The 12788-nt window shown below is 42.0% G+C and overlaps 2 protein-coding genes across 4 annotated transcripts in view; both read right to left on the bottom strand.

The window, feature by feature from the left end:
* LOC138205128 (transcription factor IIIB 90 kDa subunit-like) overlaps nt 1-1433 on the bottom strand; it is a 94439-nt gene extending 93006 nt beyond the window's left edge. For both annotated transcript variants that reach the window (XM_069160846.1, XM_069160847.1), the window contains exon 1: nt 1118-1433. The gene's annotated coding sequence lies outside the window, so the exon portion shown is untranslated. The remainder of the gene's footprint in view (nt 1-1117) is intronic.
* Nucleotides 1434-4698: 3265 nt separating this feature from the next.
* On the bottom strand, nt 4699-12518 carry zfyve21 (zinc finger, FYVE domain containing 21). 2 transcript variants are annotated; one of them, XM_069160844.1, is made up of 8 exons: nt 12347-12518; nt 11229-11279; nt 9852-10020; nt 8681-8756; nt 8148-8239; nt 7830-7883; nt 6183-6313; nt 4699-5575 (listed from the first exon to the last, which is right to left on the bottom strand). In XM_069160844.1, exons 1-8 carry the CDS (start codon nt 12470-12472, stop codon nt 5540-5542), a joined length of 735 nt encoding a protein of 244 aa, XP_069016945.1. In that variant the 5' UTR covers nt 12473-12518; the 3' UTR covers nt 4699-5539. The 2 variants fall into 2 exon arrangements, with proteins under 2 accessions (XP_069016945.1, XP_069016946.1); XM_069160845.1 differs by lacking the exon at nt 7830-7883.
* Between the last annotated feature and the right edge of the window lie 270 nt (nt 12519-12788).

Raw genomic sequence — 12788 nt, 5'->3', positions numbered from 1 at the left:
CATAGAGAAGTTATGAGACATACGTGTTAGTAATTTGAACACATTTTGCATTTGTATTTGTTTTTGGCTTTCCGTGCCCCTTTGTAGACATTTTGCATTTATTTCAGGTCATTTTGCATGTTTTTTTGTGGTCAATTTGACATTCAGTGCCCCTTTGTGGTTGTTTTGCACCTCTTTATTGTCTTTTCACATCTCTTATTGATACTTTTGCGTCTCTTTGTGGTGCTTTTGTATCTATTCAGGGTCATTTTACACATTTGTTGTTGTTAATTTGATCTTTAGTGCCCATTTGTGGACAATATGCGTCCTTTAACGGGTGTTTTGCGTGTCTTTGTGATTTTTTTTTTTTTTTTCCCCCATTTGTGGGCGTTTCGTGTGTCTCTGAGGTCGGCTTGCGTTTTTTTTTTTGTTGGTTTTATTGATTTCCCCATAAAAATAAGTTTCTAATCACTTCAAACTGAGGCTCTGTCCCAGCCTCTGGGCCAGTGCTCAGTAAGTCCCTGCAGTCATTCATTCATGGAGTGGTGGGGGGGGGGCTCAACAACACCTAACTGCCCCTGGGCACCTCTCGGGGTTAATCCGGCCGTGGTAACAACAATACTCGAGTACTTCTAATTTTAAATGGTGTACTTCACGCTTTTCTACGGGTTCCTCCCCCGCCGGTCTGCATCATGATGCAGCCTCCTGCAGTGATTGTGCCCGCTGCTCTGCACCCGTTAGCCGGACAGCTACGTGGCACGGCTCGGCAGCCGCCCGGCTAACTCGAGCGTTTTCCTTTTTTTTTTTTTTTTTTTCCTCTGCTGGCCAAACGGCGACTCTTCTACGGGGTTGAAGTTGACTGACAGACCGCCGACACGTCTGACCTCTTCATTAACTCCAGGTGTGAACGAGCAGAGGTCTTCAGCGGTCCGCGGGTCACATGGAGCCGTTCACCGCTAAGACCGGGGAGCTAACTGCTAACTGAGCAAAAAAAAACAAAACAAAACAACAACCCGACATCCACAAACAAACACGAACAAACACCTGCACGGAGTCACGTGCGTCTGTCGGTTAAAACGGCCTCGCGGGGCAGTTTCACACACTCGCACAGACAGCGCGTGCTGACGCGAGTTCATACCTTCAAACCAGGTGAAGTCCGACGGCAGCAGCCTGCAGCGTCCGTCCCTCCCTCCCGCCGGGACGCGTGTCAGCCTCCCGTCTCACGGGTTTTTCACAAGCCGTGAATTTGTAAGTGGTTCTCGTTGAACGTGAGGGGTGTTTTTTTTCTCCCCGTCCTGCGGGGCGCAGACAAGCGGCGTGACAGCGGCTCGCGGAGGTTCATCTGACGCTGTACTACCGGCGCAATACCCAACACAAACACACCCGACATGTGCGTCCGATGCCGGGGAGATCCGGACGAAACCAACGCCCGCACGGAGGGGTGTGGCGGTGTCGCGGTAACGTTACGTTTAAAAGATCTCTGCGCGGAGGAACAGGTTTTTAGAGACATTACATAATGATGGAGAGGAAAGTGTTCGTTGTGCAGCGTGACGTCATCACTGCGTTAAAGATGTGAACTACAAAGAGTTTACACCCGCGACGGAAACACCCGTTTGTGTAACGGCCCTACTTCCGTCACACTTTTTAAATGGACATGAAAATAAAAGTAAAATCCTTTCCCTTTTAATAGTTACCGTATTTTTAATGAACAAATTTGTTTATAAATATATATATTGTTAAAAGGTAAGGGTACAAACACATGCAGCAGCAGCTGCATTCATATGATCATTACTATAGCATTCAAATCAGTGGGAGGATTTTAATATTAATACAATATATGTACCGTTGTCAAATATTTGAAATTTCCTGAGGGAAACGTTCGTGTCTTTTGCAAAGGTGAAAATCAAATCATCCAAACTTTTATAGGTAAAGTTTATTTGTAGAATAAGAAATAATTATACAGTATGAAGCATATAAACATGTAAATCCTTCAAAAAAATCTACAGTACAACACGTCACATTGTTCTGCACAAGGCTATCATGAACTATTATATATACTATTTATGTAAATATATCAAATTCCAAATGGATTCTCTTTGAGTTGACTCCAACACAATTTATTAATGGCCTTCAGGTTGAAGCCCATTTGTATTGTTTTCAATGATCTCAAAAAAGAGAAAGTCGTAGTTTCTGTGTCTTTGAGATGCCGACTGTGTGTTCGTCATCCAGTTTCCAAACGACACAAACGGCTGTAGAAACACTTCATTTTATTCTCAACGGAATAATCCAACAGAGGGTGGGGTGCAGCATGTTCAGCAAAATAAATGAAGCAGTGTGTGTGTGTGTGGGGGGGGGTGTCCTGTGACCTTAAAGTGCAGGTACAAACACGGTCTCTGTAATGACTTGGCAAGTTCACACGTAGTGCAAAATTTCAATAAAGACGTACGACTACAATTTAAACAGACGTGGGCTGCACAGTCACATCGATCATACAGCTTCTCCCGCCCAAATAAGATTAATTACATTCTGTGTTGAGTATTTGTGATGAAACTTGGAAACATTACTCAATTTGGCAGTTTGTGTTGTTGTAAAATGGAAGAAACGTAGAAGAAAACAAGCGACAGACACAATAAAGATGATCGGTGTTTTTTTGCTTTTTTTTGTCGACAGCGGTGCAGCCCGTCTTCATCACACACATCTGCTTCATGGGGGAAAAAAAAAATATATATATATATATATATATATGAACCGGCAGTACAACAACACCTCAAGCACGACCACGCGGATGTCTTTTTTTTTTTTTTACAACAAACACCATCTTCTCCTCCGTCTCTGCTCTGAAAGCATCAAACCAAACGACAACTAGTGACTTCGATTCTTAGGTGAGCAGCGTATAAAAAATAAACTCTGTCACAGAGTGGAGGGGAGGCGTTTTTCATTAAGTGTGACACGAAGGGGAAAAGGCTCCATTAAAACCACTTTACGCTTCTTTCTCCGGGATTAGAAAACAACAAAAAAAGGGAAAACATGCAGACGGCTGCAAAAATACAAGTTACTTGTGAAGTCGATGACATTTGGTAATCTGAGCTGAAGACAGCAGGAAGTGTCGGCTCCACTGTCCACTCGCAATGTGCGCGTTTACTCACGTGTAAAGAAGTGAATTACTAATGTGATTTACAAAAAAACAAAAAAAACAACAGTGGAGCAACTCCTGAGTCTGTTTACAACACTAACAAGAAAATTTACATTTAAATAAGAAGTCTACATCTGTCATGTTGCAGGTTTCTTCTCATTCAAGGTTTGTTTGGAGGGAATCTTCTATCTGATGCTTTAATCGACTGATTAAAGAAAGGAAATACGTCGAAAAGCTTCTGCTGAAACCCCCAAGAGAAATGGGATTCGACTTCATGAAAATCTTATTTTAATGATTGCTGGGCATTTATGTGATAAAACACAAACTAAAGGCAACTCTCAGAAACCGTTTTTTACTTTACAAATGTCCATTTGGCTGCAAAAAGTGCAGATAAAAGCTTTGTTTTTGTGTAGAATAGGTCCTCGGAAGCACGACTAACTAACTCGGGCAGAAGTAAACTGCTGATGGAAGGTGGTGATTCACATCCTGGTCGTAGCTTTGAATAATAATAATAATAATAATAAAAATAAAACATTTAAGACAAAAGGAATAACTGTGTACAAGTATTACAAAAACTATAGTCATACTTCAGCTTTAAAAATTATGTAAGTACGTACACACCTCGTGTTAAAGTGGGAATATTTAACAAAATAGCTCGTACAAAACTTTGATACATGAAAGTACATTTAAAGTGTTTCTTTATGTCTGTGTGTTTATGCTTCACCAGAATCAGTGAATTGTCCCAAGTTTCCTCAGACGCCGAGGTCTAAAGATTAAAATCTGTAAATATGTGTAGAAGAGAGCAGAATTATCAACAATTTACAAAGAAGAAAAAAAGAAAAAAAAAAAGAAAAGAAAATGTACACATTTCCTCTGAAACTCAACCGTCAGGACAGCTGGTCCGTTAAAGGAAAAATCCACCATGTGTCGTCACTTTTATAAAACTCGGACGTGAAGCTGTGATGCTCTTTGCAGTTCAGGACCTGTTCCTGTTCCTGCTTTGAGAATCCTACATTTCCCAGGATGCATTTCTGCCCTGCTAAAGAACCCAAACCTGCCACCAGCATGGCCTTCTTTGCTTCCGCTGATCATTTTACTCTCATTGATAGCTCTGATAGCTCTCGGGCTCTCTCAATCACAACAATAAAAAAGACCGAGTTCGATGATGTCATGAAGTAACGAGGGATTATGGGAGATGTTGTCCTCATTGTTTAACAACCGCCACTGCAGACGAAAACAGTTCGCGTTGTCTTCCCTCACGTTCCTCTGCTCGCTGCGTATAATGAGCTTTTAGCCAACATGTCTCTGTGAAATGGATTAATTTGAGGCTGTGAGGTGGATTTGACGCCACTGAGAGACGACCTCTTGACCCCGTTACCTTGATTAATTCATTAATTACTACCACTATGTTTTACTGTATTTTCTGCTCATGCAGTCTTTTACAAATCCATTCGTAAACACCCATATCTGCTTATAGCAACATGATGAAGTGCTCATTATATTATATTATTATATTATTATATTTTATATATATATATATATATATATATATATATATATATATATTATTATATTATATTATATTATATTATTATTATCATTATGTTTATATATGTTGATAACAAATTCTGGGGCTGTAAAATTAAATAACAAGCACGCCGTGCTCTGAATCCACAAAGAGGACGTAGAAACGGGCCCTGAAGTGCAGAGCACATCACAAACAGCTGCTTTTCTATCTGCGTTAAAGGGCTTTTGAGGTGGATTTGTCCTTTAACCTGCTCGGTCTGGAAGATGCGGGTTCGGCTGAAGGTCCCGCGAGCGAATCCCTACTTGGTTCTTGTTTTGCTAAAAAGAGTCTCATCCCTTCTGTCAGGAAATAAAACCCTCGTTGATCCAAAAGAATGAACAGCAGCATTATTATGTTATTGTGTCATCGTGAATTAACCGTAAAAAAAAAAAAAAAAAAAGGTTCACAAAAGGTGTAAATGCCACGTCTCGTAGATGTCACAATGTCACAGGACCATGTTGCTAAAAAAAAAACAATAAAACAACAAATATCCTCTGCTGCTCTGTTTTTACGTAAGAAACATAAACGCTGCATGTCCTGACTGACGCCTTAAATCACAGAGAATGAACGAACTCTGAGATGTACAATGAGAAACTTGTGGTAAACATTACGTACAAAGTACTGGCTATAGAGGTAATAAAGTGTTTGTTGTTTTAATATAAACGTTTCTTGCAAAAATGACTATAGTAAGAACTGGTATCAAGAACCGATGAGGAATCAGACGGATAAGCGGAATCAGAACTGCCGTTAATAAAATCCAAACGATACCAGAACCCCGCGGAGACGGGGACAAAAACACTTGGGTGTGCGCTGCCTGGAGGGTCGGGCCAGGTCGGGCCGGGTCGGGTCGGTCCGGGTCGTCACTGGTCTCGCACTTCATACAGCAGTTTGGCCGCCTGGCGGGAGGAACAAGGAAAGGATATATCAAAGCTGTGATTTATCCCATAAACAATAACTGCTCTTATGACAATAATCCATAAAGTTTCCTGATCGTGACGGCGTCAGTATGATGATTGAAAGGCTAAATTTCTAAGTGAGCTCTGATTGGACGATTACAGGTCAGTGCAAAAAGGAGAAGTCGTTCTTTTCCTGATTAAATAAAGGAAAGAAAATGAGAAAATTCAGCCCTCTTTTGCTAAAGGACTTTTTTTTTTGTAGCCGATTCTGTTTATTGACACAAGTTCTTTATTTGCGACGTAAACTAAGAAGTTACATTCATGTAGTGGCTTCGGCACTCGTGTTGTCAGATGTGAAAACGTTCTTTTACAGAACATGATGCGGAAAAAAAAAGATGCTCGGGATCATTTGGACATCGTTCCGTTTATTATCTTTATTGATAGTTACGTGTAATTAATACATTCCCAGTAAAGTCCGCTGTCTCAGAGCATGAATGTCGTTTTTGACATTAAACTCACCAAACTTACTTGCGGCTGGGTGTTTGTGTGTCTTCGACACACTAACCGCCTCTCTGCAGTGTGCGCATTGCGTCGTGTTTTGTCGTACCTTGTGCATTGCAGCCAACCATAATGAGGCCACCTTCTTGTCGTCCGCCGCCTCCATGCGGAGCTGCTGGGCGTCCTGGGAGCCCATCGGCTTGTAGTGGAGCAGCATGCCGCTGGCCCGCGACGTCCCACCTGCACGCACGGACGCACGCACACACACACACACACACACACAAACAGACACACACGCAACAAAAGATGGACATAAAAAAACAGGCCTGAGAGGCGAAACTGTGCAAATCTGCTCGTCGAAGAAGCCTTATTTTGTCTTCGAAAAGCGAGACAGCTCAGCTCGGTTGTCCTGACAGTTTAAAGTTGTTTACTTTCCTCCACAAACACTTCAGGAAAGTCAACTTTGAAAACAAACGCAAAAACTGCACCACAAATACAAGACAAAACTTTTCCAGCCTGTCTGCTGGTTTGTTAAAAACAGCTGCGGGTTATTTAATGAAGTAAAGAAGATGACGTGAAATGGCCAACAAATGAAAAGGGGTCACGGGTGCGGTGCGTCTTAACTAATCAAAATGAAATGAAAACTCAGGGTGTCCAGATATCCATTTATAAAAAGGAGCTTTTCCCCGCTCAGCCTCGACAAGATCAGTAACATCCCGTTCAAAACTAATTAGACGCACACGGGAGGAATAAACTCACAAACTGGAAACAATGAGAGATGAGAGAACAGAAAAGAAGCACAGCTCGTAGCAGAAATAAAGGAATAACTAATATATGAATGCTTAAAATTCAACAACCATCAACTCAGCATGGTACATGCAACAGTCGGGTTCAGCGTCCCAAAAGCACCGACGACATGTTTTGGTTTCTGCTGGAGAATCAGACGTTTTTTTTTTTTTTAAGACGGCAGCGTTGAACTGGGATGTAAAATATCTGACTGACGGCTGCAGGAGGAACAAGCTTTTTGCCTCCTTTTCCCTGAATCTCATCTCCCCGACCCAACAACAGACACATGAATGGGAAACACAGCAGGCTGGAATAAAGCGGAATAATCCTTTAAATCAGCAGTTCTCACCTCCACTACCCCACATTATTCTTAAGTCAGTAAGTTGTACCACACATTTTTGAAACGTATGTTTAGTGTGAAAAAAAAAGTGCAACTGGGGATAAAAACCAGGGAAATAAAAATCCAGATTTATCTCGATGGTAGACTTCTTGAACCCCAACTAATGCTGTGAAAACATTTGTTTTGGTCGCCACTGTCGTGACAACGCAGACAGCCAACGGCTACTGCCCGCGCTCCGCGTCATAGAAAACGCACGTCCTTCAAAATAAAAGCACAGTCGATAAACTCTTCAACTGTATTAGCGTGAATAATAAACATCCGTGACCCACTCAACCGGGCCTCGCAGCCCACCATGTGAAAACCACTGCTTTAAATCGTGATGGCGTTTCCTCTGTGACGTAAAAATCAGTTATCAATTTTGTGGCCAGTGGATTTTCAACCTATCGACTAATCGGGGCCCTCTGGGAGGTTCGCCCAGTCACGATCACGGCAGAAATGTGATGCTTTTGGGACTCAGCGAGGCGTAAAAAAAAACATGCAGACAGATGTGAATCCGGCGAAACCAGATGTGGGAGAAATGCAGAGGGTTGCGGTGACGACCGGATGGAGGCAGAGCGGCGCGACGCTAACCTTCAGAGATATACTGACTGTCCAGCAGACTGGTGTAAGTGTGAATGTCATTCTCTGAGCCCCGAGGAAGAAGAGCCGGGCCGCCAGAGGAAGGGCAGCGGAGGAAAAAGTGTTAGTTCAGAAGAAAAACAGGTTTCGGGGACATTTCTCAGTTGGTTAGTGACGGCAGCTCGAAGGTTGGGTCATTATTTATAATCAAAAAGAAGCCATAAAGTTTTGTTTTTTTTCTTTGTCACAGCAGCAAAAAACATGCTGAAATATCAGGTTTTAACACCGATGATTCATGAGGGTTTCCAACACCTCGACTCAGACTCTCACCTCCTGGACTCGACCCGTCCGTCAGAATCTGCATGCTGGAGATCCGAGACAACTCGATCTCAAAGTGACTCTCCCCATCGAGGAACAGATACCTGATGTCAGAAAAGTAGAAAAGACATTTAAAACCGTTTTAGTTTTTCCTTTTAGTCTAGACGGATTTACAGTTGTTCTTGTATATACTGTATTTGAAGGATTTATAAAGGATATCTGGTCAAATAAGTGTTAATGTAAAACCTGAATACACGAATTTCACCATGTTTGGCCCCTTTCAGAACCTTTATTTTCAGATTGAGCCGGACCGAGGTTCATATACGAGGGTGAATTTAAAACGCTCTGCGACTGTTCCTGTTTCGCGTGAACAGTAAGCAGCACCGTGACGTGCACGGAGCAGGAGGAAGCTACAACCTTCATGAGTACGTAGTCCCAAGTTTCATCACTTGATCACCATCAGCTCCCGAGTTACACGCGTCTTTGTGTGCCGACGCGTGACGTCAGAATACAGTCGCTGTAAAAAGTAGTGATGATCGACTCACCGGTGGTTGTTTGCGAGGCGACACGTCATAGTTTCGGACTTCTCTGACGTTCCCAAAGTGACGACGAAGATTCCTCCTGGACATACAAAAAAAAAAAAAAAACATGGAATAAACATGAAACTCTGCAAACATCTTGCTGATGTTAATACAGTGCATGTTCAGTGTTTTTAAAGCCTAAGACTTAAGAAATGTGCCGGCGTCAGATCTTCAGACGGTAACAGACGGTGATCGTTGCTTCAAGTCTCCAGCTTGCGTCAACTTTTTCTTTCCGTGTTATTGACGATTGAATTGTCAATAACACGCGACTGCCCGACACGCTGCAGGCGCTCAGCCGGCCGTCGCTCCGCAGCTCCGAGCCGACGATGGATTTTACATTAAGAGCCTGACTGCTGCTGCGTATTTATAGCTGCTCAGTGACCCACACACAACAACAACACAACAGATTATGAGAGGCAGGAGGAGCAGGGGGAGGAGCAGCAGGAGGAGGAGGAGCAGGGGGAGGAGCAGCAGGAGGAGGAGGAGCAGGAGGAGGGCGCTCCCCGAGATTATTATTTCTGCTGTAAGGAGCTGCAGGGGAGAGTGGAGGTGTGACAGCGGAGAGACTGAACCAAACCACAAGTCACAGTTCTTTTACTTTCTCTATTGAAATCATGATTTATAACTTAATATTATTTTAATAAATTCCTGCTCCTGCTTTGTTGCACATATTTGGACTACTACGTTACATTTCACGACACGTTGTACTTGCGTATAACGACCTATTTGAAAAATAACGATTGATTTGATCATATACTGGTACCAAAATCTTGTAATTCACCTTAATTAACTGCTGCATAAAATGAAGCTTTATGGCAGTAAAAAAATTAATTAAAAAAACACTTTTAATATGGTGCATATATATATATATATATATAAAAACTTAAAACGAGGATTAAAGGGCGCAAAAATGCAACAGAAAAATGTAAATCAACACCGAGACATTTTTCAATCATGTTTGCCAGTAATAATAATAATAATCTGATTAATCTGGGTATTTAATGCCAGAAAGTCTCGAAACATGAAGGAAAACATGTTAAAAAACCAAAATAAACACACAAGAATAAATTCAAACTCTGTCTGCTTGCGAACAAACTGAACGCTGGAGCGGCACGCGTTGTTAAAGACGTCTCACCTCCCAGAAGCACTTTGAGCTGCTTGTCGTAGAACTCCATCTCTTTCTGGGAGACCAGGCTGCACTCGGCGCACTGACGCACCGGATCCACAAAACACATGCGGGGCAGCACCACCTTCTTACTGCAGCACTTATCGCAGAAACACCGGCCGCACCGCCGACAGTGGTGCTGCAGGAAAAACACCTTACAGTCAGTTCGACTGGCAGTTTGTGGCTTTGAGGGAACAGAGGATTTATCTGATAAATGTTACATTCATCACCCGAGCCATTTCTTTCTCTCTCCGGTCTATAAATATAATTCACAGGTTGATGTCCACCGATAGCGGAAACCTGACTGCGCCACAGGCCTGTCAGTCAAACAGACACGCCCACCAAAAACATACCGGTTTTTTTTTTAGGCCTAATGTGTAATTAATAATGTGATTACTTTCAGATGGACTAATAAGGATTGACTTCAGTGAATGACACCATAAAGACTGGTGGAAAAAATGCATTGACTTTGTATTTCATGAGAGAACACAAACCCTAGTGGCCCTCGGTGGTATTGCAGCTAATGGTTCTTGGCCTCACATGTCAGACCTGAAAACCAAGTCCACATTTTTTTTTATACAGTCTACCAACAGCCAATCAGCTCATAGCAAAGTCAGCTGGTCAGCGTTACAAACTGTCATCTGATGGAGTTTTGGATGGACGAAAGAGACGATCGCCTTACTAATTTATTTGAGGAGCATTATTGCGAGTCACTATCTAAAAACTGCAAGTTAAAGGTTAATTAACGTAAAGCTGCCCGTTATTGATTTTGAACAGGGTTTGTTTGGTCTTCCTTCGAGGGCGTTGCAGGACAGTATTTTTGCTCATTTGTGCTAAAACCTCAAGACTACCGAGGTAACGTTGAGGAAATGAATTGTGCAATTGAGCATTCAGAGAGTGGACAATATGTCTCTGCAGTGACTTATTGTTGTTCTACACAGTTGGCTTAGACAATAAGGAGAGTGGCAGGTGAGTTTGTAAAACACGAGCAATGATGGCTGAGAAATCAAAGGTTTCCTGAGCTGATTTATCTATAAAAAAAAAAAAAATCTAAAAAAAATCTAAAAAAGATAAAATATTATTTTTAAGTAAATCCAAGAATAAAAAAACGGGGACAGAAATGAGAGCAGAACCACAGATTTACCTCAGAGCACTGTGTGCTTTCCTGCCAAAACAAATGAACAGAAGCCAAATAGGGGGGGAACAAAAAAAAACAAAAAAAAACTATCTCGGGTTTCACAACACAGACATTTCTACTACTTCCTTGTGCGTCTCTCGCCTGTTTATTCAGACTCGGATAAAGCTGCGTCTTGTTGTTATGCTTGTGTTGCAAAAAACAAACCGGACCTTTCTTCTGATGAAGTCGAACTTGGTGTCACACTGCATGCATCTCGGACACTGGAAGACAGGAAATGAGGAGAGACAGGATGTTACACAACATGCTGAGCCCAGCACATTTAAGTTCAACAGCAGCTGGAGTTTTGTACGAATGTTAAAGTTCATCTGGAGTTGTGCATGTAAACAGTTGTTTAAAAAAAAAAAAGAAAAAAAAAGAAGAGTTTTAGTCTTAATGGGCCTGTTTCACCTCCTCCGTGAAAGTGAAGACATGCAACATGTCGGGAGGAGGATTTCTCCCAATCTGGCAACCCAGAAGTTATTCGCCCTTTAATTGAATCCTGTATTACCTGCTTTTTAATACGTGTTTTGAGGCTATTCATATCTATTTAGAGAGTCACCCCGAGCACAGAGGGCGACAGATGATAAATCATTAACTGCGTCAGTGTGGTCAAAGTGCCTCTATTTAAACTCTGCGGTCACAAGTGTTTGTCTTTCTGCGTCTCCGGCAGTTTTACAGACAGAAAATCTGCTGCCAGCAGCTGGTTAGCTCCGTGACAGCCCTGCAACGCCCAGTCGAGGGGCCAACTGTGATGTCCGGAACCACGTCGAGCTCGGAGCAGTTAGCCGGAAGTTACCGGATGTGCGGCTATTTCACTTAAGAAAATAAAAGCGCTTAATCTGGGATAACGCAAAAAAAAAATATATATATATATATATATATTTTTTTTTTTTAAAGCTGCCCTGTAAACTGGATAAACTATTTCTAAATATTTAATTGCATATATTGGCGTTAACATATTACATTAATTTACAGTCCAACAAAACATAAAACTTTTTTTTTTTTATCGGACAGAAAAAAAAACGTTTAAATAGATGAATAAGATATAATAAACAACTCATAGCTCCAATATTAGATTCGTAGACGAAATAAAACACTTGAAAGATGTTACCTTAGACTTGGTCTAATGAGTGTTTGTCAATATTTTCGGATATTTATTAGATCAAAAGGTGAGTTCATTATTTTATAAATGTCTAACCGGAAGTGCTCCGTTTATTATTTTAGTTAACTTGTCGCGACTCCGACAGCTTTCTCGCTTGTCAAACAAATCCCCCTCCACTCGCCTCACCTCTTTATCCGGGACCCACTGCGGCTCGTCGAGGGAGAAGGGGCTGTTGAAGGCGCCGTTTTCCGGTACTATGCGAAGGCCGCTGGGGCTGCGGACGAGTTTCTTCCCGTCAGGCACTGCAGACATTTTTCCGTTCGTGGCGGATTCTCCTTCAGCCACAAACTCCCGTCTGGACACACCCTCCCGAATGATTGACGGGGCGGTTAACAAATCAGAAACACAGATTCAAGATCACGTGGTGCTCCGTGCCAAAGTGGAGGTTTTTTTTGTTTGTTTTTTGCAGCCGCTCCCGTCGAAAAAGAAGCTCACAGCTAAAGGAGGGGGGAAAAACAAGCTTTATGTTATTATTACTACTTAAATCAGCCATATATTTAGCTTTTTTTTTCTTTTTTTTTTTAAATGTAGTTGTGAGAAATAAAACAAGAAAGAAGAAAATTTCTGA

This window comes from Embiotoca jacksoni, unplaced genomic scaffold, assembly GCF_022577435.1.
Source record: "Embiotoca jacksoni isolate LCO1_2020_lvr unplaced genomic scaffold, fEmbJac1.0.p SCAF_27, whole genome shotgun sequence".
In the NCBI taxonomy this organism is placed as follows: domain Eukaryota; kingdom Metazoa; phylum Chordata; class Actinopteri; family Embiotocidae; genus Embiotoca; species Embiotoca jacksoni.
This window is presented reverse-complemented; position numbering and strand designations above follow the sequence as displayed.

Bases quoted from the DNA above. Each gene is read 5' to 3' on its own strand.
- zfyve21 (XM_069160844.1), bottom strand. From the start codon at position 12,472: ATGTCTGCAGTGCCTGACGGGAAGAAACTCGTCCGCAGCCCCAGCGGC. The intron at 11,280-12,346 runs GTGAGGCGAGTG...CCTGTCTTCCAG, and splicing joins AGTGGGTCCCGGATAAAGAG to TGTCCGAGATGCATGCAGTG. The intron at 8,757-9,851 runs GTGAGACGTCTT...TTGTATGTCCAG, and splicing joins GCTCAAAGTGCTTCTGGGAG to GAGGAATCTTCGTCGTCACT.